At 30.9% G+C, this 24,470-nt stretch overlaps 2 protein-coding genes across 4 annotated transcripts; one reads left to right on the top strand and one right to left on the bottom strand.

Moving 5' to 3' along the window:
• Positions 1–557: 557 nt before the first annotated feature.
• On the bottom strand, positions 558–10,099 carry LOC127239364 (serine/threonine-protein kinase TOUSLED-like). Of its 2 annotated transcripts, XM_051257468.1 has the most exons (16): positions 9,469–10,099; positions 8,527–8,616; positions 8,205–8,426; positions 5,260–5,310; positions 4,995–5,102; positions 4,809–4,853; positions 4,377–4,489; positions 3,902–3,968; positions 3,724–3,790; positions 3,492–3,592; positions 3,239–3,418; positions 2,894–3,104; positions 2,123–2,387; positions 1,925–1,979; positions 1,011–1,172; positions 558–891 (listed from the first exon to the last, which is right to left on the bottom strand). In XM_051257468.1, exons 1-16 carry the CDS (start codon positions 9,691–9,693, stop codon positions 796–798), a joined length of 2,058 nt encoding a protein of 685 aa, XP_051113425.1. In that variant the 5' UTR covers positions 9,694–10,099; the 3' UTR covers positions 558–795. The 2 variants fall into 2 exon arrangements, with proteins under 2 accessions (XP_051113425.1, XP_051113426.1); XM_051257469.1 differs by lacking the exons at positions 8,205–8,426; positions 8,527–8,616; positions 9,469–10,099 and adding an exon at positions 6,157–6,387.
• A 3,161-nt stretch (positions 10,100–13,260) lies between these two features.
• Positions 13,261–24,455, top strand: LOC127239448 (ubiquitin C-terminal hydrolase 12-like). 2 transcript variants are annotated; one of them, XM_051257607.1, is made up of 24 exons: positions 13,261–13,427; positions 13,509–13,608; positions 14,298–14,421; positions 14,527–14,684; positions 14,988–15,253; positions 15,355–15,576; positions 15,670–15,778; positions 15,868–15,983; positions 16,093–16,191; positions 16,413–16,522; positions 16,874–16,951; positions 17,492–17,567; positions 17,641–17,772; positions 17,858–17,926; positions 18,012–18,131; positions 18,685–18,801; positions 19,234–19,305; positions 19,395–19,483; positions 19,563–19,671; positions 19,776–19,844; positions 19,929–20,039; positions 22,698–22,766; positions 23,963–24,039; positions 24,315–24,455. In XM_051257607.1, exons 1-23 carry the CDS (start codon positions 13,380–13,382, stop codon positions 23,984–23,986), a joined length of 2,487 nt encoding a protein of 828 aa, XP_051113564.1. In that variant the 5' UTR covers positions 13,261–13,379; the 3' UTR covers positions 23,987–24,039; positions 24,315–24,455. The 2 variants fall into 2 exon arrangements, with proteins under 2 accessions (XP_051113564.1, XP_051113563.1); XM_051257606.1 differs by lacking the exons at positions 22,698–22,766; positions 23,963–24,039; positions 24,315–24,455 and adding an exon at positions 20,262–20,595.
• Positions 24,456–24,470: the final 15 nt, after the last annotated feature.

The raw sequence follows: 24,470 nt of genomic DNA, 5'->3' as shown, positions 1-24,470 counted from the left end.
ACATTGTTAAATATAATTTTTCATTTAAAAGGTCTATATTAAAAAGTAATCAAATCTTAAGATGTATTTGATTGTGATTTTAAAACAAAATTAAAGCTATTAGTACCCCACAATATTCAATAATATATATACTATTTTATTTCATAAAATATTACATTAATACTTTTATTTTAATAAAAATTCAAATAAACACTCAGAGTTTATTCTTTTTACAATTTTTTTGCACACATTTTCTCAAAAATATTAATACGTTACACATATTCATTATTTTTATATTTCCTATGCAATTTTTATACTTTAACGTTAAAAAAAATTCATTTCCAACAATCTAACTAACCAAATACACAATTTCAACAAACTTTGTATTTCCAATATTTACTTTCAGCATTCAATCTATATAGTAACTCTTCTTCAGAAAAAACTTCAAAATAAAAAAATATCTTTACATTTTGAGGTTTTTCTCCTTTAGTTTTTTATTTCAAATTTAATTCAACAATAATTTGATACTGACTCTTAACGGCTAAAATAATATATTTTTATTAAACATCATAAAAACATAAAACTCAAAAATAAATAAATAAATAAAAGAAACAAATCGTCGATGCGATACAATACAAAAACATATGTGGTTTACTTTAGACAAACACAAGCTAAGAACAACAAAAGGGACATAGCGAGCTTACAACTATACCAATATCACCTCGAGTTTTCTGTAGAAAGTTTGTAAGATAGTATAGATAGTATCTTCATAGCCACATAGCTCAATTTGATGAGTGTAGCTAAGTTTTGTTCGAATCATTTCTTGGTGTAGTTGAGATATGGATCTTGCGCAATGGACAAAACATCGGGTCTCTCCGCTTGATTATATGTCAAACATCGACGAATGAAATCCTATATTCGCATAAAAAAATAGCTGTAAGGGAAAGGATTGAAGAGAATAAAACCAATCTATGTAAGAAAAGTGGAAGATCTTTAGAACCAATCCATGTAAGAAAAGTGGAAGAACTTACTTTTGCCTCATTTGATACAGATGGCTTTGTAGGGAATTCGACTTTCCGGGCTTTGATGATAGTGTCTTCGCGCAGAATCCGTTCTTGTGTCTGATCATGCCCGAATGGCCGTCTCCCAAACAACATTTGGTACAACAAAATTCCTGCCGACCATACGTCAACCTGTTTCCACAACACAACAAATAGATGCCTAATTCATATATGTTTTCAATGCACTTTTCATAGTATAGTAAAATGTACATATATACACGTACACCAGTGCTGACAACACACGATATATAAGAGTAAGCAACACACTATATACGCTTAATATAATACAAATGTGTTAAATAAAAACATGTGCTGATTGGGCAAATCAGTACAAAAATATTATTTTCAAAAACCAACTCTGTATAAAACATCTCATTAGACCACTATTTTCCATGCCCAAAAGTTTTAAATTTGAAATTGCAAAAAATGATGGTAATATCGGAAAAAGAAGTCACGATAATAAATAGATCGGGTTAAGGACGAGTGATTTTACCCATTTAAAAAATTCAACCCGACACAAATTGACCAATTGCCAGGTCTAGGGGTGTGTTTGTTTTGCGAAATGGTTTGAAAGAATATTTTTTTCTGTGAGATATAGAAAATTGTGTAAATAATATAAAAACAATGAAGGTGTAATATATCAATTTTTTTGGGAAAACATGTGGGTTGTTTTTGCAGAAAGAACATACCCTAGCTGTCTTCATGTTCTACATATGATGATTGGGAAAATCGGCACAAAAATATTATTTTCAAAACAAACACTTTATAAAACATTTCATTAGACCACTATTTTCCACGCCCAAAAATTTTAAATTTGAAATTACAAAAAATGATCGTAATATCGAAGAAGGAGATACAAGGATATGAACTGCAATGCTACTGACCTTATTGGATATGAGAGGAATTTTGTTCAGTTCAAAGCATTCCGGGGGAAGATACCTAAAAATAATGTAAGCTATAAGAATCAAACATTTCCGGAAATAACCGACGGATAGTCAAAATAATTTTGCAAACGACATTCAATATATTCAAATGAAACGGCAATTTCTGCAGATTAAAATGTTAATAAGTTAAGAACTCACCAATATGTCCCAGCACCCTGAGATGTAAGTTCCATGCCCTGGGATCCGACGTCGTCCTCCACAATCTTGCTGAGGCCGAAATCAGTGACCTTAGCAATGCCAAATTCATCAAACAAAACATTTCCTGGCTTCAAGTCATAATGAATTATTTTCTGGGGTCGTTTGTTTAGGTACACGAGGCCTTGAAATATCTGGACAATGATAATCCTAGCTTCTTTCTCTGGCAATATGGGCGTCGCTTTAAGAACTGCATCTAAATCCTTGCCTGGTACAAAGAGGGGGAAAAATCTCAAAGTGACAAACATGATATGGTGCAGAATAAATTCGATTATGTTACATAATGTAAAGGGGAAATGCAAATGAATCTCTCTTAAATAAGTGAGGTTAAAAAATCCAAATTAGAAAAGAAATCTCCAAACAAAATAATTTTAAAATTTGAAATATAAACCCAAAAAAACAGTTAAAGAAACCCTCGTGAGGTGATAAATTGCACTATTTTTCTGAAGCATAATGGATTATTCAATGGTTTTTTAGAAGCAATATATATATATATAAATATATATATACAGAAGCGGCAGATCCCGTAATTTGACCAGATCAGCATATGCACGCTTAAAGGGTATGTTGATCTGATCAAATAAGCACTATGTTGACTTGACCGGATCAGCAGCTGATCCCAGCTCATACCGAAGGTTATGTGATTTTGAATTTATTTCCTCCCGGAAAAAGTTCAATTGTTCGTATAAAACAGAGTGTTTGTATGAACCTTACCACCACAGTATTCCAAGATGGTGCAGAAGGTGTTCTGATCAATCTCAAATGTGTCCCACAGTCGAACTATATGATGGTGAACCAGTGTTTTGTGAATGTTGTATTCCCGGATGGCATGTCTAATGTAGCTTTGCTTCTTTTCTTCGCTCCACTGAGCATTCAAACCGTGAAGCTTACAAGCAACATATCTGTGTTCCACCAAGTCGAAAGCCTGCCAACATTTCAGATCGAACTTCACTAAATAAAAAACATTCAATCCTCATGAATACTAGAAAGAAAAAAGCATATGACAATTTTGCTGAATTGAAATCCACATTCCAAAAACATGAATATAAAAACTCTGACCTTATAAACCTCACTGAATCCCCCTTTACCGAGAAGGTTCAACAGAGCATAACGATGATTCAGTATTGGGAAACTGTTAAAACGAGAGCCATCCTCATCCCTTATACGTTTCATTTCACGAATGAGCCTTCCCTTCTCCAATTCACAGCGATCCCTTTCGCGCATTAGAGCTTCCTCTTCCTAAAAGGATTTGTGTGAAGGATATATCTAAAAAGAAAATAACAACAGAGATTGTTACAAGTAATAAGCTTACACGCTTGAGGCTCATCAGGCGGGACTTGTAAATTTCATCCTGAATTAGAATGTCTTCTTCCTGAAGCCCGCCGCCATCTATTTCAGCTGCATCGACTTTATCTGTAGAAACAGAAAAGCACTGTTAGATCTCACAATAGTGGTGAAAATACAATTTCTGAAATCGTCAGAAAAAGGCTATTAGAAAGAAAAAAGCACTTGACATGAAATGGATAACGAAGAAAAGTGATGACCTGATTGGCGTTTCTTTAGAGATTTTCTCTGCCTTTCAACAGCCTCCTTTGTCTCCAACAAACTCCGCTGGACAAGAAAGGTAAGAATGAAATCTCGTGCAAGCAAATAAGCTCAAATCAAAGGTGAGAAGCTTCAAAGAACCGTAATAAAAACAAGTTTAATACAGTGAGATCGTACAAGTTGCACATTGAGATCCTTCAGTGCTTGTCCCTCCTCCCAGGTCTCAGATATGACTGTCCCAGCTCTATCAAAGTTCCGTAAAATACATAATGAACAAAATAACTTAGCAACAAAAAATTCGAAAGAGTAGTTCAACTACTTAGACCCAATATTCATAGCATAAAAAGTGCAGTTCAGCACTTTTAACTGTCGACTGAGAAATAATTCTGACTTTCCTATCAAGAACAATTAATTGCCTCATAATACAAATCAAAACTATTCTGCCATCAAGGTTAATATGAATGTAAAGAGGCCAATACAGTAATATTCATCATTATATAGGCTTTCCAAAGCTTAGTAATTATTTATCAATCAGTACATCTAACAAGTTCATTGATTCAATATATATATATATATATACACTTAAGTTTTTTATATGGTTGATAAAAAACAGATCAACTAGAGATAATAAAAAGAATAAAGACCGGATTACCTTATGATACCCACATTGCCAAGTCTCAAGGAATCCTGGCGTACTCTCATCCTTGCTTCTTGTCTCTCAGCTTTTGAAACAGATATTAATAGATCTGATAAAACTTTCATTTTCTGTAGCAAAAGAAGAGTCAAGGTTTTACTGTATGCAAGAAATGGTAACCCAACAAGTAAAAATTTAAATAAGAAATGAGTCCAATCTCAAGCAAAGTACACCAAAATCAGCAAAGACGAAGCATTTGCTTAGAGAAATGCTAGTCCCGAAAAGGGTAGCTGAGCGCCCTTTATATGACATCCATCCTTGTAAAGGTAAATATATTAGAATAATTTTGTTTCTTAAGTTGGTGCCGTTAAGTTCACAGATATTACAGAACAGCAAAGGCAGCAAGAGCAAATGGTAACATTAGTTTATTAGAATATTAGAAAAGCAGACCTTTGGCTTCATCTGTTTTTCATTATCTTTGAAATCCTTCAGCTCCTGTGAAGTAAGAAATCAATGTGTCAACAATCAACATACATGTTAAAGAAAATGAAAGTTGGAAGTGACGATGAATGTACACAGTAACCTTACTGAAACATTAAAAAGTCAAAATGACACAAAGTAAATTACCGTTTATACCTTTTCTATATATTCACATTGGCTACGATAATAAGAAACCTCCTCACGCGATTTTTTCACCTCTCCCTCCAGTACAGATACTTTTAATTGAAGTGAAGATGCTTCATCCTATTGACATAAAGATCATGCTATCAAGTTAATCACCGTAGCCATGATACTTTTTTAAAAATTTCAACTGCACATTGGAACAGATGTCATACTTAATTATTAACTAAGTTGAAGGCGACAACTAAAAGAAACTAAAGACTTTTAGATAATGAAAAACCTCAGTGGAGATTTGACCATTCTGCCCAAGATGCTCTGTGGAGAAATTGTCCTGCATACCCACCCAGAAAAAAGGGTAACGACATGATGCAATATTAATAGGAAAATTGGTAATAAGTGAATTAAATCATTCATATATAAGAAAGTTTTCCTCAATCAACTAACTAATTCAATGTGAACAGATTTCAAGGCAGAAAACAAAATAAAATCATGAACAGTATGTCAGAAAAGGTTTAGTAAGTCGTGATTGTCATATTCTGAAAGGCCAAAAATTGACTCGTATATTATTCCATTATCCCCAATGACCAGCCCCAGAGAAAGTTTAATACCGTAGGTTCAACACAGCATTAAATGAACTTAAAAGCTTCTAGAAGCAACAGCAACAAGTTCTATAATTTGAAAATTAAGTAAAAGATCCTAAAGATTGGTCAGAACCCCAAGTAATAACTAGGCAGTGTGTACAGGGAAATATGATTTTAAGGCCATCCGATAAGATCACTTATGTGGCCCACTCAAGGAATCTAATCAAAGAGTGCAAGAATGGGCTCTAATCACATAAAACAGTAGGTATTTTTTTCGAGTAAAATATCTCTCAACAAAATACCATATCAAAATACTACATCATCACTCATTACCCGGGCAGTTCTTTCGGGATACAAATAATCGGATTCCAAGGCAAAAATGATACTATTATTTTCATCTCCTTCAACTTAAATCAGTATCAATTGTGATTGCCGGCATAATCAAGGCAAAGAAAGACAAGATCTACTGGTCCCTTGGCTGCCTAGTAAAAATGCCTTTAGTCATCTTTGTTACCTCCGCAAGATCTAAAACAATTTAAATACTGACAACTGCATGAATGTGCATATTTCAAAACCTAATAATCGCCAACTCTTACCTTCATTTATATCAAATCTCTTTCTTAGATCGGAAATTGAGTACTTTTTCCCCTCTTTTCTTAAACCAAATTGATCGAAACAAGCAGGAAATATACTAATGGCATCTGAAAAAGCTAATAACAAAAGATTAGTTTGCGAAAATGAAGTAAGATGGATTGTGAGGTAGATGTGTCGATGAGGCCGGGAGTGAAGAAAGGGGAAGCAATTGGAGAGGGGTGAAGATCAATTAGGAAAGTGAAGAGCAATTAAAAAGCAATTGGAGAGGGGTGTGTTTACAATTGGAGTGTACGACTTTCCATCTTATTTTACTATTCCAATTTTCTTTTCCCTCCAAAATATCAAATCAAATGCCTATTTTTTATTTATTATATTACACTAAAATTTAGTTTTACATTCAAAATTTCACATCAATACATATTTATATCGCATCAAACAACTATTTTAATTCAAAATTTTACTATTCAAAACCAAAACAAAAAACCAAAATCTTACAAGTAAAAACACAAAGAGTAGGGAGATATGTGTGCCAAAGGAGAAAGGAGGCGAAAATGTCAAAGTGTACGGCACTATGGCCAATGTCCAAGAAGCTGTTTATGAATTGTCCTAAACTAAATAAGAACTCTCAATCCACACAATATAAGGCCCAACCCATCACGCTGTTTTCCTCTTCAAACATCGATAGAGACGATGTTGGCCATAGCTAGAGGATGGAAAAGAAAGGTCCAAGGGTCAAACTGACTAAGAAATTTTATTCCAAATCCATGAACACCCATGGCCCAACCACAATTGTTCATTACCATTTATAAACTGAAATGGACATTTTGTTTTGTCCAAACCCGACCACAAAAATCACACATGACATGCTACTTACCAAAGTTTATACAAAATAATGCTCTCAAGCATAAACATAAATAACTATATATTTATATATATAAACATAACAACAATAAATAATTACTATCTCTAGATTCCAAATCAATTCAAATTGATTCACATTTGTAAGACCATATATCCAACACCCTAGAATTTAACCTCAAATCTATAATACTATATAAAGTAATCTCATTAAGATTTACATCTTGCAATAACACTCTTTCTACCCATCGAAATCATAAAGAAGGGATTAAAAGAATGGGCTGATGCTTTTGAGGTATCATGTGATATCTATTTTAATTACTAGTTTTTATTCACTATCTTTTTCGCATTTGTCCTAATCTATGTTGTAAACGGTTCAGATTCCATTTAGATTACAGGTGACCATATGCATGCGTGTGGACTAATCAAACAAAACCACAACATATTTTATTCAAATTGAATAACATAAATATATCTAGAACATAAGTATCGACCAACCATGTAACTGCCTGAAAATCTAAGGCAGTCTAATATATATTGGAGGGGAAGCATGCCCGCCTTTATTTTCAAATGAAAGAATTTATATACAGATATAACCTTTCAAAAAAAGTAATTTTCAGTTGGGACTCGGACCATTATTATCAACATCTTAATGTGTAAAAGAATTTTTAAATTTTCCATATGGGGACATTACCCTTTAACTATACCGTATTGAAAGAAAGAAAACAGAATTTTTTTTTTCACTTAAAAATCAAGTAGTAACACAATGTTAATTCAAGATTAGGCGTTAAAGGTGATATAACCAATCTACTGAAAAATGCTCATAACAAAGACAGATTACGTGTAAGGGAATCAATGCTAGTATTACCAACAGAGAGCCATAAAGGCATCCAGCTATTCATAAATTAGCAACGTAGGTAGAGTTTGTTCACATAGCATTTTTGAACGGAACAATTCCCCATAAATATTATTTTAAAAAATACAATATAAATATATTAATACTATATATAATATATATATATATTTTATTCACTTACAAAAAGTCGACAATTCAACATGTTTTATATTATCAACATAATTCTCCATACCTAACATAAAAATACACATTCAGCCAAATAAATTTATGTAGTGTACAACTGAAATGACAACGAAAGAAGTAAAGAAGTATAAAAGGCTGCTCTAATATACGCACCCTATCATGAGAGCTTGCAACCTGATCAGCAGATGGAGAAATGACCTGATTTCTTCCTTGGTCTTTACCTCGACTGCCCCGACCTCTACCTGAAGAACTTGCCCTTACACGGCCTTGTTTTCTTTTATTTACATCACCTGCTCTGTTCACATCTATTTGTTCTGTGGTCTTTTGCCCAACATCAGTTGCTGTCGGGTTTACGCTTCCAGAGGTATCACCACCCTAAAAGAAGATACAAATATCGGCAATGTCTAACATAGTAAGTTGAAATGAATGGGAAACCCAAAATGGATCATTTGAATATTGAAAGGAACTTCTTTACCTCAGAACATTCAACACCTACAGCAGGAGCATCGTTTTCAACCTTTTGCCTTTTTTGGGGGTTTGCTATTACGAGAAAAGCTCCAGCATTCTGCCATATCAAACAAGAATTAAGAAAGAAAAGCAACCCGAATCCCTTTCTGGCTCACGTGCGACAAGCGTGATTTAAAACTCACAAGTAGGTACTTACAAACTTAAAAAGTATGCAAACATTAAATTTTAAGTTATCAGAATGTATATGTAGCACCAATCTCTAACACTATTCCTTGCACGTATTTGTATGTTCCACGTGTCACCAAGCGTATGGAACTTCGGCTCTAAATGAGGAGCATTAATTTCTCTAAGACTTCTATCAATCGGCTTTGACAAGATCACATAAACATTTCTTAATATGATCAGTTAGCATTAAATTTATACAAAGGCTTGTTATAAAATCATATCGAACAACCTACCAACACTGCTTTCCAAAATAGATTATTTTCAGTTTAAAAGGAATCAGCTACATTTTGTCATGACAAATCACGCAATCCAAACATAAGTAAACTCATTGAAGACTGTCAGACTGTCATCACAGTGATCAAATTTCAAACTCCTCGATAATGCCCGTCAAAGTTCTTTTGACAAAAATCAAGCACTGCTGCTTCTTATCCTCGAAGACTAATCAAACCATAATATTACAACCAAGCAATTAAGTGTCAGGCAAGTGATCCACTGAATTCACAACAACATATGATCAATTCGAAACAATATACATATATATATATATGTATGAACACTTAATTCTAAACCAAAGAACAAACAGAACACTGAAAAGAAAATGGCAATTCCTCCTCCATTTCATCCTTTGTCAACTAAACAAGCAATTGAGCAGTGAATAACCAGAAACAGGATTCCATAGAGAAAACAAACAGGCAAAAAAAAAAATAAAAATCGCAACACTCACATCCTCATCATCAGAATCATCACTATCCACCAGATAATCAAACAAGATGTCCTGGTATTTATCAGTGCTAGACCACGAATTCAGCTGCCCAGGACCTTGATGCTGCGAGGCAACGGCAGATGGGGCCTTGCCGACCAATCTAGCCTCAAGTTTCGCCATTTTCGCAGATTGATCGGACTGGTTCGAAGAATTGGAGTTGAAATTCAGAACCAGGTCGTCCCCCATTCCTTCAATTCGGAGTGAACTGAAGTGAACAAATGCACCGTTTCTCGAACGAAAGTGACAAAATCGAAGATGAAGTAGTCCTTCTAAAATTTTGTGAATTGAGTCAATATGACGGCAGCCATTAGAGCTTCGGTGGAAGTTCGGTGCTGCATAGATGCCGTCATCATCATCTGTGCGGTGTGAATCAGGGTAATGAAATCTAGGGTTTGTTAATACATGGGTTGCTGGAACAGATTCAGGAGAAATCTTTCAATGGTGGGAAGAAAGGGGAAAGTAAATTTGAATTGGCAATGGAGAAAAGGAGGAGACTTTGGGTAATTCTTGCAGACCTGACCAGACCAGACCAGAGTTGGAAGTGGTCTTTCTTTGTACCAAAATTTTTGGGAGAATGATGGAGGCGATCTGTAAGATCGATTCTTTTACAGTGGACATTACCCCATACATATAGTAACTACAGTTACTAAATATGTTTAGAATGTTGTCACTTGCTGTTGACAGCACACAATTTATATATATAGAGCTACAACTTATTAATAAATAAATTATATTAATATAATATAAATATAAAATTATATTATATTTCATCGTATAATGTATTTCTTCCGTTGCTCATTTGACAGGGTACTGATTTTAAAAAAAATATTTAAGAATAATTTTTTTTTAAAAAAAATGATATCTTTTTATTTAAAAAAAGAAACGGGATTTGAATGAAATCCAGGATGTATATTATTACTGCAACTGATACAATATTGAATCTCATATTGCTGATTTTAATAAAGATTGTGTTGTTTCTGTATTTGATGGGTGCTGATTTGGAAATGCTTAATATTCCCTATATTATACCTTCGTTCAGTTAAATTTAAAATATTTTATTATAAAAAAATAAATATTTTATTTAAAAAGTGATAGTAGTTAAAAAATAATTAAAAGTCTTTTAAAAAAATTAATTAAAAATTAAAGAAAAAATAAGAAATTAGATAATAAAGGAAGTAAGATTTGATGTAAATAAATATTATAGAAAAATAATACTTAAATGTTATATTTATTGAATTTGTCAAAATTAATAATAGAGTAAATTTACTTCACAAACTAAAAAATAATATGAATTAAAATATATAACACATTCTAACTATACAATATGTGTTTTATAGATTATTAATATGAATAATCAAATTGTATCTGATATGTTGCTTATCCTAATCAGGTAGTTGAAATATATTCATTTATAGCACAAAATAATACTAATATTTATTTTTAACTTTTATTAAAATATAGTTTTTCTTTTATTATTATTTTTTTTTTTACTATACAAGATAAAAATTCACATCATATTAATTTTTTTTTTTTTTACCAAAAAGTAAATAAACTTTTTATTATTAATATTATGGAGGGGTATTATTTTTCTTTTGCAAAATAAAAAAAAAAAAAAAATGCTTTTCTCAAATAATATTTACTTGTTTTACCGCACCTGCTTACTTTTACCTTTGAATAAGGACTCCTTTTGAGTTTGTTTACCCATCAACGGGCTAATTCATTTAAGTCCGTATTTTAACGAGTTTTAAAAAATTAAAATTCAATTATCTTTAAAAGTAACAATGGATAGCCTAATCCTATACACTCAATTCAATTTCACTGCTCTAATTTTATAGTATTAATTATTGAATTTTGTGAATAAATAAAATTTATATTATATTTTTGTATTAACATAAATATATGTTACTATCTTTGTTCGACTTTAAGGCCGTTTTTACTTATTAAGCATTGATATTTAAATATTAATTATTACATAAAAATGTAGTACAAATACAGAAAAATAACAAAATTACTCCAACGGTTGAATCTCCTAAAATTCCTAATTTGCAAATTATTTTTCTTCTCAATCCCTATTCATGTACTTGTTCTTTTTAATTTTTTATTTATTCATCACAATTTCCTATTTATAATTTTATACATTTTCACCTATAAATTTCCAATTTTGCCCTCAAAGGTATCTTATTTATAATTCTATATATCTTATTTATAATTGTATATATCTATTGTAATCCAAAATCCTTATTTATGTAAACAATATTAATTTTATTTTATTTTTTTCACAAAATAACGACTAGTGGTACTAAATGTTCGAACTACATGTTCATTAATTTATTTATACCTTATTCAATCAAAAATTAATATTCTTTATAAATACTTTTTATTAAGATTTAATATTTGTGAACATCTAAATATATATGTAATTTATTTGTAAGTATTTATATATAAAATTAACCTACTTATTGTTTAATACTATTTGCAAAATTATGTATCACATACTTTATTCGATTGAAATTGATATTTTTTTTATAAATATTTTATATTATTATTCAAGGGTTGGAAATATATAATTTTTTATAATTATTTACTTTTCTTCTATTTATTTATTTATTTATTTTTAATGGTAAAAAAATAAAATTATATGATAGAAATTAAAGCTTATATGTGAAGATAAAAAAAAATGAAGTTAATAAAAAAAAAAGATAAATAAGAGTATAGTAGAAATTTTAAGTGAATAGAAAGTAGAGGAGAATAAATTAATAAAAATATGGAATAAAAGAAGAAAATTTAGTGTATACAAAGTAAATAGAAAATTAAATTTAGAATTAGGGAGTTTAGTGGAAGTTATCCATGTTTCAATTAGAGTTTTATAATATTAATAAAATGATATTTATAAAAAAATATTATATAAATATAAAGATATTTTTTTAATGTTAAATACAATTACGGAAAAAGTAAATATAAACTTAGAGAAAAATGAATGAAGTATATTTTTTTATTAATATTTATACAATTTTTTTTATGAAAAGATATTAAGGTAACAAACATATTGTTTGTTTACAAGAAAAAATAATTATATGCCATATCTTGTGATATTCGTTCACTTAGTATTAGATAAGTTTATTTTTCATATTAGATACGAGAAGTATTTGTATACATAATATAAAAAATAATATTTTGTATTGAATTATTAATTTTTTTTAAAAAAATATAAAAAATTATATTATATATGTTTTGTTAATATAAGTATATATTAATTATATTTTTTTTATTAATACTTCTATAAAATCATGATAACGGAGAACAAACCCGTATTAAATGCATTACTTTTAGTAATTACAAATTAAAAATAAATCCAAAATTGAAATTAATTCTGTTACGATATATATAAATTATTAATATATTTAAAAATAATATATATATATATATATAGAAATTCGTGAGAACAAACAATATATGGAGATAAATCCGGATTAAATATATATTTTTAATAGTTACAAACAAAAATCTAATTAAAAAAATCCAAAATTTAAAAACCTAAATTAATTTTGTTATGATAGTATATAAATTATTAATATATATATATATGCATATAATATAATCCAATCAATATCCGTACAAATACAACATATTATTCAGATTATCTAAAAGTTTTCCAAATAAATAAATAGGGTTATATCTGTAATTTAGGATATACAAAAAAAAACGTATAAATACGGCATGCCTCCTATTCGGAGGCGGCGCAGCAAAATTTAAACCCTTTAGCAGAAATCTTCAAGTTCTCGTCGACGCAAAATTCAAATCCTTTTGCAGAAATTTTCAAGTTCTTGTCTACGTCTATTGTTCTCGTGAAATTCCGTCGTTTTCAGACTGCAATGGTTTTCGGAAATCTCAACGCCGTGCCTATCATCAACCTGATGAATGTATGTTCGGTTTTTACTTCTTATTGAGTAGTTTTTCGTTTTCATGTGTTTTACGATCTTTGATTCTGTTTTTAATGGCAGCAACGGAAAGAAAAGGAAAGGGAAAAGGAAGAGGAAGAGGAAGAGGAAGAGGAGGAGAGTACTTTGAGTCTATTAGGAGGATCGTCTCAGCCTATTGAAGGTAACATGCTTAATTTGAAAATTCTGTGCAATTTTATTTATTTATTGAAATTCTGTGCAAAATTGTGGATGCGATGCAGGGGGTGTTTGGCTGAGAGGGAAATAACGAATTTGAGAGGGGCGGGGTGGGGTTGGGGGCGGGGTGGGGTAGGGTGTAGGGTCACGAGGAATTATTTAATTGGGTTTTGATGAAAACGTGGACCACAACTTTTTAATCGGATATTCAAATACTATTAAATAAGGTTGACTACTATTATTTGCTGAAGAATATTTATGCTTAAAAAATTTATTGTGTGCCTATAGTATGTGTCTTCCGAAAAGTTTTCAACATAGAATAGAATGTTTTTTTCAACAAAAGTTTTTGACACGCTGACGATTAATATCATAACAAAATATAATATATACATAAATTTAAATAAAATATATTATATATATATTCTATTTACTAAAAAAATAACAATGTTACTTTTTATTTTTATATTACAAAACTTATTTTCCTTTATCTAATATAAAAACACTCATACTCAAAACATAAATATATTGAATTAGTATAAATACGTATGGTAAATATTTGATTTAAAATTTTTCGAAGAATATTTTAGAAATAGTAAAATTCCTCCAAAACCTTGCAACCAAACACATGTAGCATGGGTTTTTAATTTCTCATTTTATTTTGTTCTTCATTTTCAGTAGAGGTTCCGGGAGAAACAATTGCAGAGTATCCCATGCGTGGCAAGTTTGTTTGGAGGGTTGAAAATATCTCTGGTTCTGAACTGGTGTATTCTAGTGTATACAACCTTGGTGATTCAAAATGGTAATATTTCTATTTGATGAATTTAGTTATTACTTTATGGTTTCCATCATCATCACCACTAAATATTAAATGGTGAAGTTTGACAATTTACTGTGTACTTGCTAGGCGGATTATGATTCTACCAAGGGGGCAAGGTCATAAGTTCGTATCTTTGTATTTGGAAGTTGCTAATGCCACTTCTTTACCAATTGGTTGGAGCATTTTTGTACAGTTCAAGTTAGCCATCGTTCATCCATATGACAGTGACTTAACTTTTCCAAGAGGTATTGAAATTCATTTTACCTTTTGATATCCAATCACCTTATTGAAGTAATTATAGCATATTTTCAAACATGAACAAGCATTGTATATATCTGAAACTTTGACAATAGTGTTGGTAACATTTTTATTCTTGTTTCTCGAATGCTAAATATGATTTCTGAATGAATAACAACTTATTTTGCTATATATAATGCAAGCATCATTTTGTGGTTTTAAGTGATTGCTATCTTTGAACACAAAATAGTTGTATATTAGTATTTTATTACTCTTTTCATTGATAAAAACTCTTCACTTTGACATTGCAGAAGCATACCACCACTTTAATGCCGAAGAAAGTGACCAAGGGTTTCCATGTTTCATGCCCCTTCAAGTATTTCATAGTCAATGCTTTGGTTATGTTGTCGATGATGCATGTACGATTGAAGCAGAGGTTGTAAGCTATGGAGTCACAGAATGTTGGCAAAATGATTTCAAGAAAGAAGTTGAGTTTGTTGGATTAAAGAATCAAGGAGCTACATGTTATTTAAACTCTCTTCTGCAAACATTGTATTATATTTCTTCTTTCAGAAAGGTGCGTTACCACTTCCAAGGGACTAATGCAAGTGTGTCTATATTATACATCTTTGTATTGTCAAAGTTTTAAGAAACAGATTATTGTTTTGATTTTATCAGGTGGTATATCAAATGCCTACCTCTTATACCGATGAGCCGGCAAAGAGCATTCCCCTAGCCCTTCAAAGATTATTTTATAAACTTCAATATAGTAAGAGCAGTGTTGCAACAAATGAGCTGACGGGATCCTTTGGTTGGAATCGACTTGATGTTTCTAATACGCAACACGATGTGCAAGAAATAAATAGATTACTATGTGAAGCACTTGAAGAATTTCTGAAGGTTCTTAGAAAATAGATTATATATAATATTAATTGGACAGAAAGCCTTTGTATATATATATGTGTATTATTAATGCATTTTCTATTGTTATAGGGGACTGCGGTAGATGGTGCTATAAAACAATTATTTGAAGGCCATCACAAGAACTACATTGAATGCATTTATGTCGACTACAGTTCTAGCAAAATGGAGTCATTTTATGGTATTTGTGATCTGTTGGATTAGCTATTACATTCTCTGCCAAGTGCCAATATATATTTCTTCCTGATCTTAAAGACATCTCTGTGGCAGATCTTCAGCTTGATGTCAAGGGTTGCCGGGATGTCTATGCTTCACTTGATAAGTTTGTTGAAGTTGAATATTTAGACAACGACAACAAATATCATGCCGAACACTTTGGTTTACAAGTGTGTAGTTCAATTCATTTTTTATTTCTTATTTTCAAATCCTATATTGGAATATTATATAGTGAATTGTTATAATTTTCTTACTGAACTGATGATCTTCTTACTTTAGGATGCTCGGAAAGGAATCTTATTTATGGATTTCCCACCTGTGCTTCAGTTGCACTTAAAGAGGTTTGAGTATGACGTTGATCGAGGGATTATGGTAAAGGTAAGTCTTTGAAATCGTTAATCCATATTACATGATGATGCTCCTGCATACACTTTTATAGACATGCTACTAAGAATCCATTCATTACAACCTTAGCTACAATTGAACCTAATCATGGTGCAAGTATTGGTTGTTTAATCTTACATGTGGATGAACCTGTGACAATGTTGTTGCCTTCTTAAAGTTTATGTTGGTGTCTTATTTATCCTATGTTTTCATAGATAAATGACCGGTATGAGTTCCCCATTCAACTGGATTTGGACAAAGATGATGGAAAGTACTTGTCACCCGAGGCTGATAGAACAAAACGCAACCTTTATGCACTTCATAGGTAAGCTGCCTGACTTTCAATTGTTTGGAAATGAGCAACGTTGTAGTTTTACTTAAGTTGATGGGCACTGTGTTTTCATCTTCATATTTTTCCAGATGGTTTTTTTACCCCCTGTGTAAATATTAGTAAAAAGAGCCATAAAACACAAACAAAGCATGTACACACATTTTTAATTGCGATGCTACTTACATAAATATGCATGAAAATATATTCCAGGAAGCACTACTTGTTAAGTTAGGTTTCACCAGCCATTTAAAGTTCCATTTGTTTATAATTCCATTTTTAATCTCTACCTTCAAAATCTTTAAGTTGCTATTTTTCCTTATTATCCTGACATCTTATCATTTACAGTGTTTTGGTGCACGTTGGTGGCATCCATGGTGGGCATTATTATGCTTTTATAAGACCAGACTTATCCAACAACCAATGGTATTGATTTTATCTCCAGCTTGTACATTAGAGCGCATTTGAATGAGTGCACTCCTTTCTATTTGAGAACTTGTAACTATGCAACCATTTCTTGATGAATATTTGGAACCTCTTTATGTATCCTATTCTTCTATCAATCTACCTTCCAAAAGAAAATTTGTATATGCTGCATATGGTACAATATCCATTAACACATACATGGTCCTTAATCACATCTAATAGATAATTTCATATTCTATTAGCACACAACTCATAGAATTGAATTTCCTGTTGCCATTAAACTTTTGAGTAATTAGTTGTACTTGCTAAGTTAAACTCGAGATTCTTAGTTTTATAGAGCTATTAACGTGAATAATTTTTTTTTTTTTTATTTTTTTATTTTTTTTTTTATCATTGATTTCATGCTTTGCATTTTGTATTAACCTTGACCTCGGAAGCCATTATGAAATTTATCAGAATCATTATAACTGATTGCAATATTATTATATAAACTTCTTTTGTTCTAAAGTTCTCATATCAATTTATCATGTACTATTTTAGGTATAAATTTGATGATGAACAAGTGACTAGACAAGACATGGAGACAATCATAGAAGGGCTTTATGGTAGCGAAGAAGTAAGTTTTTTTACTTAAAGTTGTCTTCTCATCTTGAATAAGGATGCAATCATTCATTCTCTTTTCTTCTCAGCACGACACCCGGTCATTTTCTAGAATGGGTATGAGGGCCTCAAATGCATACATGCTGGTGTATATACGCGAGAGTGACAAGGAACAAATACTATGTGATGCTGATGAGAATGACATTGCCATCCATCTTAAGGTTTGACATAATCTGAACTCATCTCTTGCTTTCATAAATAGCAATAATCAATATACTTCATTAATTTATATATGGAATTGTTTAGGAGATGTTGAGGAGAGAATTGGGAGGGAAGAAAGAAATTGCAGAAACTGATGCTCATGCAATTGTAAAGGTAGTTTATACACTTGGAAATTCTTCTTTTTTTATTGATTTTAAGTTGTATGTTTTTCTACAAGGGAATGGCTTCATATTTTCAGGTCGCAACTGATGATGATATTTTCAAACAAATTGGAAGTGATACATATTTTGATTTAGTGGATTTTGACAAAGTTAAAAGTTTCCATGTTCGGAGATCTATGCCTGCTAAGGTCTTAAAGGTACATAAATCTTGACATGACACAGGTCTTTGTCTATTTCAAGTGTTCAATAATATGATATTTTATATAATAAGCAGTTGTGTTAGCTTATCTAGAATTCAGTTCTCAAAGTTTTTTGTTGCAATTAATACCGAAGGAATTGATACGATTATTTGATTGGACAATTGGGTGAGAACAACTTGAAAAAATTTCTTTCCGAACATTAAATTATGGGTGCACACGAAATGTATTTGTTTGATTTGATAATTGTTACTGTGTGAGATGATAGGTATTGTCAAACATATATGGTATTGGCTTGCTTTAAAAAATAAATGTTTGTTGTTTTCACATGACAATTCACATAATTGAATGTTTCACAATGTTTTGCACCAAATTTCCTTAGAGAATGTAAATTTGGAGGATATACATCCTGCAGTGGTCTGTATATTGGTGAAAATAACACTATAGCTAGCTTAATACTTTTTCTGGATTATTTTTTCCCAGACACTAAATTCAATTTGAAGTCTATTTTTGTTAACATTTTACCATAATCTGGTGGTATTTATATTTGCAGGAAGTAGTGGCGAAAAAAATTGATGTTCTTTCCCGATACATGCGTTTTTGGGTATGTGCTGAGCGCAAGAATGGTTCATGTCGTCCTCTCCGAGCACTCCAAGACGTGTCACAAAGTGTAAATATCTGTCACTTTATTATTATTATATATATTATTATTTTTTATATCTTAATGTTTAACGGATTACTTCGAGCTCATTTTTATAATGATGTTTCATATTATAACAACGGACAATTTTTCCCTATAGTAGTCATGCTTAATTTTCTTGGTTCTACTACCTTCTAGTCTAAAATTGAGTTTTTTGCCTTTACTATTTTGTTTGATTAATGGAACTTAGTTGTTTTGATATGCACTTGTTGTACTATATTCATCTTGACCTCACAAAATTATATGAGTTTGTGCATGTTAAATTGTATCCATGGTCTATGTTGGCAAAACAAGTTCATTGAACCTAAGAAAATAACCCTTGAGATTCATTGGCATGATGATTTTTTTCATCTTTATACAAGAATTTTTTATTTTATTTTTTATTTATGTGTGTGATTGTAGGTTGAGGATCTAACAGATTTATATGGAAAAGATGGTACGCTGAAATTATTTGTAGAAGTGGAACTTGGATCGGTAATGATTCTTTACTAATACAAATGATTGTGTTACTATACCTATCTTTTCTATCAATTAATTACTTGAGTTTTTATTTTATGATTTAGGATTCAAGTTGCATGTTTCTCCCTTGTATAACAAAAGATGACATCTTACTATTCTTCAAAGTTTATGATCCCGAGACTGAAAAAATAAGGTATAGTTTTGCTATATTTCTTTTACTCTTAAGTAATTTCAAGTAGTGTAACTAATATATTATTTGTATCACTTGGTAGATATGCTGGAAGACTTTTTGTTAACCGCCTTGGAAAGCTGATGCATATTTTGGATAAATTAAATGAACTTGCTGATTTTGATGCTCATGAAAGTATCGAAATTTACGAGGTTTGTTTTAACTGTCTTGTTTTATGGTATCTTCTATGTTTTAACTTGCATATGAGGTTGAGAACACGTTGTGAACCTTAACTTTGGCATTTTCTTGTATATAGGAAATAGGCCATAAGCCTCACATCATATGTGAACCTATTGACAATACATTGTCATTTAGATCTTACCAGGTATGTTGTACTGACAATATGATTTAATATTGTTAATGGACTATAGATATTTTTGTTAATAATTCTCTTTGCTTTGAAATTCAGATTGGAAATGGGGACATTGTGTGCTACCAAAAGTCTTCTTCTCCTCAAATCATGGAACAACTATGCTTTCCAGATATTCCTACATTTTTTAAACATCGTCATAATATCCAAGTAATTTTCCTTACTTCTCGGATGCATGTTACATGCTGATTTTTTTCCAATTGATTGTATATAATTGAGATATGCAAATAATAAAATGCATGATAATATTATTAAAGATTTGTTGGAATATAAAAGTAAAATTTTCTAATAGTTAAACTTCCTAATTAGGACAAATACTATAAAATATAATATATACTCCCTTATATTTTAACAACACTTTTCAAATTTAAGGTAGATCAAACCAACTTGAGTTTGCCAGTGACTGAAAGTGATGTAGCGGGATCATCCACTGAATTAGAGTCGGAAACAAGGTTCTCAACAGAGTTGGAGTCGGAAGAATGACTTATTCACAACGAAGTTAGAGTTGAAAACAAGACTTACTCACAAAGAAGTTAGAGTTGGAATCAAAAGTATGCTCTGTTAATGGAGATCAAAGTAGCAATAGAAAGGGATAAATCAACAAAATGTAAAAACATATATGGGATATAACATGTCATTGTATGTACCTGGAGAAAATTTGACTCTGATAGCATCTTAGAATATGAAGTTCAAATTCTCTATTTTGAACTCGTACATATTTATAATGATTTACAAATGGTTTAAATAAATCAAGAATTATACAAATATCTTAAAGTAGGTTAAATACCATAAATATATTATATATTCCAAATATATTTTAACATGATTGACATATTTACAAAATTTGTGGGTATACATTAAATCTTTAGAGATAGGTTGTCTAACTATGATAGTGAAAAAATACAGCTTGTGGTTTTAATATTTTAGTCTATGTGCCTTTGAACATCTTTTCATTGGGACTGTCTCCTTCAATAATTGTTTTATCTTCCTAAAATTCCATTGTTGAAAGTTAGAAGCAATAAGAGATTGCCTTTAGCATAATGCCCATTGACATTGTCATATAAGCATCATCTTATACATGCATGGTAAAGTTAGTCATTTATGTATGAATAAGGTCATGACAATGGTAGGATGGTTCTTTTTATCCAAGTAAAGTAATAGGTGGATTATTTTCTATATCCATTAAAATTGAGGTTGAGCTCAATTGTTGTGAAGTTGGTGGCCTTCTTACTTTTCGAAGAAGGCAACATCATTATATTGTTATTTGAATATTATTGTCATCTTTGGTGCCAAGTAGATGGGTTTAAAAAGCTAAGATGCTAATGGTGTAACTGTGAGATAAATAAGGAACCTTTATGAATGGAAAGAAAAGAAAAAACATGAAGAGGAAAAATTGAAGATCGAGTACATTCAAGTAACATGATTCAACAGTAATACGCACTATATCCGTAAAGTCAGCGAATTCTCTAAGTAAAAAACTCAGAGGTGTTGGATAAGAGGTGACAAAAATCTAAGGTTTTGGGAATACACTTGAACTCCAACTTGACAACTTTTGACACCTACTTTTCGCTGCATTTTTTTTTTTTTTTTTTGTTAGTGTCTTCTCTATGATTATGGTCTTTGGAAAGATGGCTTTCTGATATCAAGCTTTGCCAATATCACCTCAATTGGGAAAGATGTTAATCCTCCATTTACTTTTACATTGTCCATTAGTATTGGCATTCCTGGACTCATCACAAAGTTTAAATATCCGTCAATCTTTTATGTTTCATGGCATACTACTTCTATCTTATTTTTATAATAATGTTTCATAATATAAATATTGTCATTTACTCTCATTTTTCCAATAGTAGCCATGCTTAACTTTACTCGATTGTAGGTTAGGGATTAAAAGATTTATATGGTATACATGACCCCATAAAATTATTCTTAGAAGTGGAGTTTGGACTGGTAATGATTGCAAATACAAAAAACTGTATTACCAATGTTTTTTTTTTTCATTGCATAATTAACTGGTTTTCTCTATGTTGATATAGGATTCTTGTCTTATGCCTCCCCTATGTATTACAATTGATGATATTGTATTATTCAAGTTTATGATTCCGAGGATGAAAAGTTAAGTAAATCTTTTGTTATATTTCTTTCATTAGTTTGAAAATAACTTCACTAGATTTAAAGTAGTTTAACTAATATTTTATTTCCATCTTTGTGTAGATAGGTGGAAGACTTCTTGTGAACCACTTTACTAATCCTATGCATATCTTTGCTATATTAAATTAATTTTATAGGTTTTGATGCTTATCAAAGTATCGACCTTTTTGAGGTTTGTCTAAATCCCTTATCTATGGTACACTCTCTCTTGGATACACTTTGATTAAATTCAATGCTAGCATAAAACATGTTCTGATGATTGCGTGGATTTATATATGAGATTTAGGAAAATTATTTTCATGTACCCATTATTTGACATTCTTTAGGGGATTCCTTAGTAACTGATTAACGAGTAACTCCATTTTGGTTAGCTAAACACAGAAATTCTTTCGTTGGCAAGCAATCACAAGCTATATAAGAGTTTTGATTGGGCTTTTCTCATGCCTTCACTACGAATATTTTATCTTGTTATCGGTTTTATTAAAAACATATTTGCAATTGATTACGTCTGTGGTGAAGCTACTTTATTTGTTTTAATATTTCAGCAATTGACTGGTTTAGAAGCTAATACTACATTGTTAATTGAGTAGTCTACTATCTGATTTTTAAGTAGCAAAGATTTTGTGAAGCTTAAACTCTAGCATTTTCCCAATTCAGGAGATAAGACATGAGCCTCACCTCATATCCGAACCCATTGACAAGACATTGTCATTTAGGTCTAGTGAGGTATGTTAACAATGACGTATATATTATTAATTTCTTGTAAGTATATTATTAAATAAATGTTATTTTTTCTTCGCTGGAGATTGCAGATTGAAAATGGAGATATTGTGTGCTTTCAAAAATCATTTTTCCTCAAATTACTGAATTGCTATTCTTACCGGATATTCCTACATTTTTCAAATATCAATATATTCTCTAAGTAAGTTTCCCTAATTTTTAGACATGTTAGGTACAGAATAACTTTTTATTTTTAATCAATACTATTGCCTATTTATAAGTTATATATTTGACAATTGAATTGTTATGTTTTTTCCAATTTATACTAGTGTTGTTTTTTTGCGCTTCTAGGTAAATTTAGAATTTCCTCAAAGTTTACTTTCTTCTACTAGAAATTTGTTTTTAAACCCCCCCTTTCATGTCTTGAAAGTTATACCTTCTTGATATCCTTGGATTAGTTCTTCCTTTTTTTCATCTACTTGTAAGGAATTTTATTAGATGTTGGTTGTTGGCTCCTCATAATTATTTTCATTCTTATAAATCGATTGCCATTTGAACAGCTTTCATAGATGATATTGATATGATAAGATGTTTCAACTTTACGTATAAAATGTTCTTATTATGTCTTTGTTGTCTTTTTCCTACTCTAATTTTCCCTTATGTAAGCTTTTTACATAAATTGGGATCTATTTCCCGTAATCTTAACAATAATTAACAATAAATACACATATAAGGACGACAATTAGTATTTAGGCCCGCAACTCCTATTGTATACATAGTTCAAAATTTCCTTATTAGTATTTCTCTTTATAACTTGATGCAAAAAATATTAATAATAATAACTATTAATTCGTAGTTGGTCATAGGCACCATTTGACCCAAACACTTTTAAATAATCAATACCCAAATTTTACTGTGATGTGAGTCATGTGACAAAGACCCATATGGACTTTTGGGAAATAATTACAGATCATTAGCACTGTATATGTATTTCCTACACAGAGGCAAAATTAATCATTAGTTTATTGCTTTCCTTTCTACATGTCTTCTACTAAACAAATCAGTATGACATGAATTATTGCGAAGTCAGATAATGTGTAAATCAGGTTTTATTTTTGCCTTAATATAGTTATGGTTTTTGAATTTCATCATACTAATATTTACTTCTCACTTAAGTTATCATCTTGTTGACATCTTATCAGCTGACCTTGATTAAGTCATGTTGATGTGAGTTTGTGCTTTGCCTTCCGATTATTTCTCCATCTCTCGACCATAATGGGTAAGTAATTTATTTTTTTGCTTTTTATCCGTAATGTCTCCATACTCCATCTTTTGATTCTCTAGTCCATTTTATAAAACTTTCGAACTAAACAACTTCATGAGACCAAACACAACTTTTTCATCAAACAAATTTACTAAGGGAAATAAGATCCGAGTCTAGAATCATGTTTGTTCCAACTGACCCGAGACCTTTATTTAGATCTAGCCACCTATAAAGGCTACATAACTCCAACATTTCTTGATTCCAAATGCCTTTATATTACTAAACTGCAGGGACTGGGCATATTATGTGCTATCAAAAGCTACTTTACAGCACGCACAAGGGAGCAACCTTCTTTGTTGGATGCTCCCACCTTTTTTAAACCTTGCCGTATAATAAGAATGCATCTCAGGGTTGTCCACGTTTATGCGAGCAAGAGCATCTACGAT

Source organism: Andrographis paniculata, unplaced genomic scaffold (assembly GCF_009805555.1).
Source record: "Andrographis paniculata isolate CXL003 unplaced genomic scaffold, ASM980555v1 Contig77END, whole genome shotgun sequence".
Classification (NCBI taxonomy): Eukaryota; Viridiplantae; Streptophyta; class Magnoliopsida; order Lamiales; family Acanthaceae; genus Andrographis; species Andrographis paniculata.
Note: the sequence above shows the minus strand (reverse complement) of the source record. Positions and strands in the feature narration are given on the sequence as shown.

Excerpts from the sequence above, each read along its gene's own strand:
- LOC127239364 (XM_051257468.1), bottom strand. The coding sequence starts at position 9,693 with ATGGGGGACGACCTGGTTCTGAATTTCAACTCCAATTCTTCGAACCAG. Across the intron at positions 8,617-9,468 it reads ATGATTCTGATGATGAGGAT|AATGCTGGAGCTTTTCTCGT; the intron begins GTGAGTGTTGCG and ends TTGATATGGCAG. Across the intron at positions 4,490-4,808 it reads AAAAACAGATGAAGCCAAAG|AAAATGAAAGTTTTATCAGA; the intron begins GTCTGCTTTTCT and ends CTTTTGCTACAG.
- LOC127239448 (XM_051257606.1), top strand. The coding sequence starts at position 13,380 with ATGGTTTTCGGAAATCTCAACGCCGTGCCTATCATCAACCTGATGAAT. Across the intron at positions 15,577-15,669 it reads CACTTGAAGAATTTCTGAAG|GGGACTGCGGTAGATGGTGC; the intron begins GTTCTTAGAAAA and ends CTATTGTTATAG. Across the intron at positions 18,132-18,684 it reads TGCCTGCTAAGGTCTTAAAG|GAAGTAGTGGCGAAAAAAAT; the intron begins GTACATAAATCT and ends TTATATTTGCAG.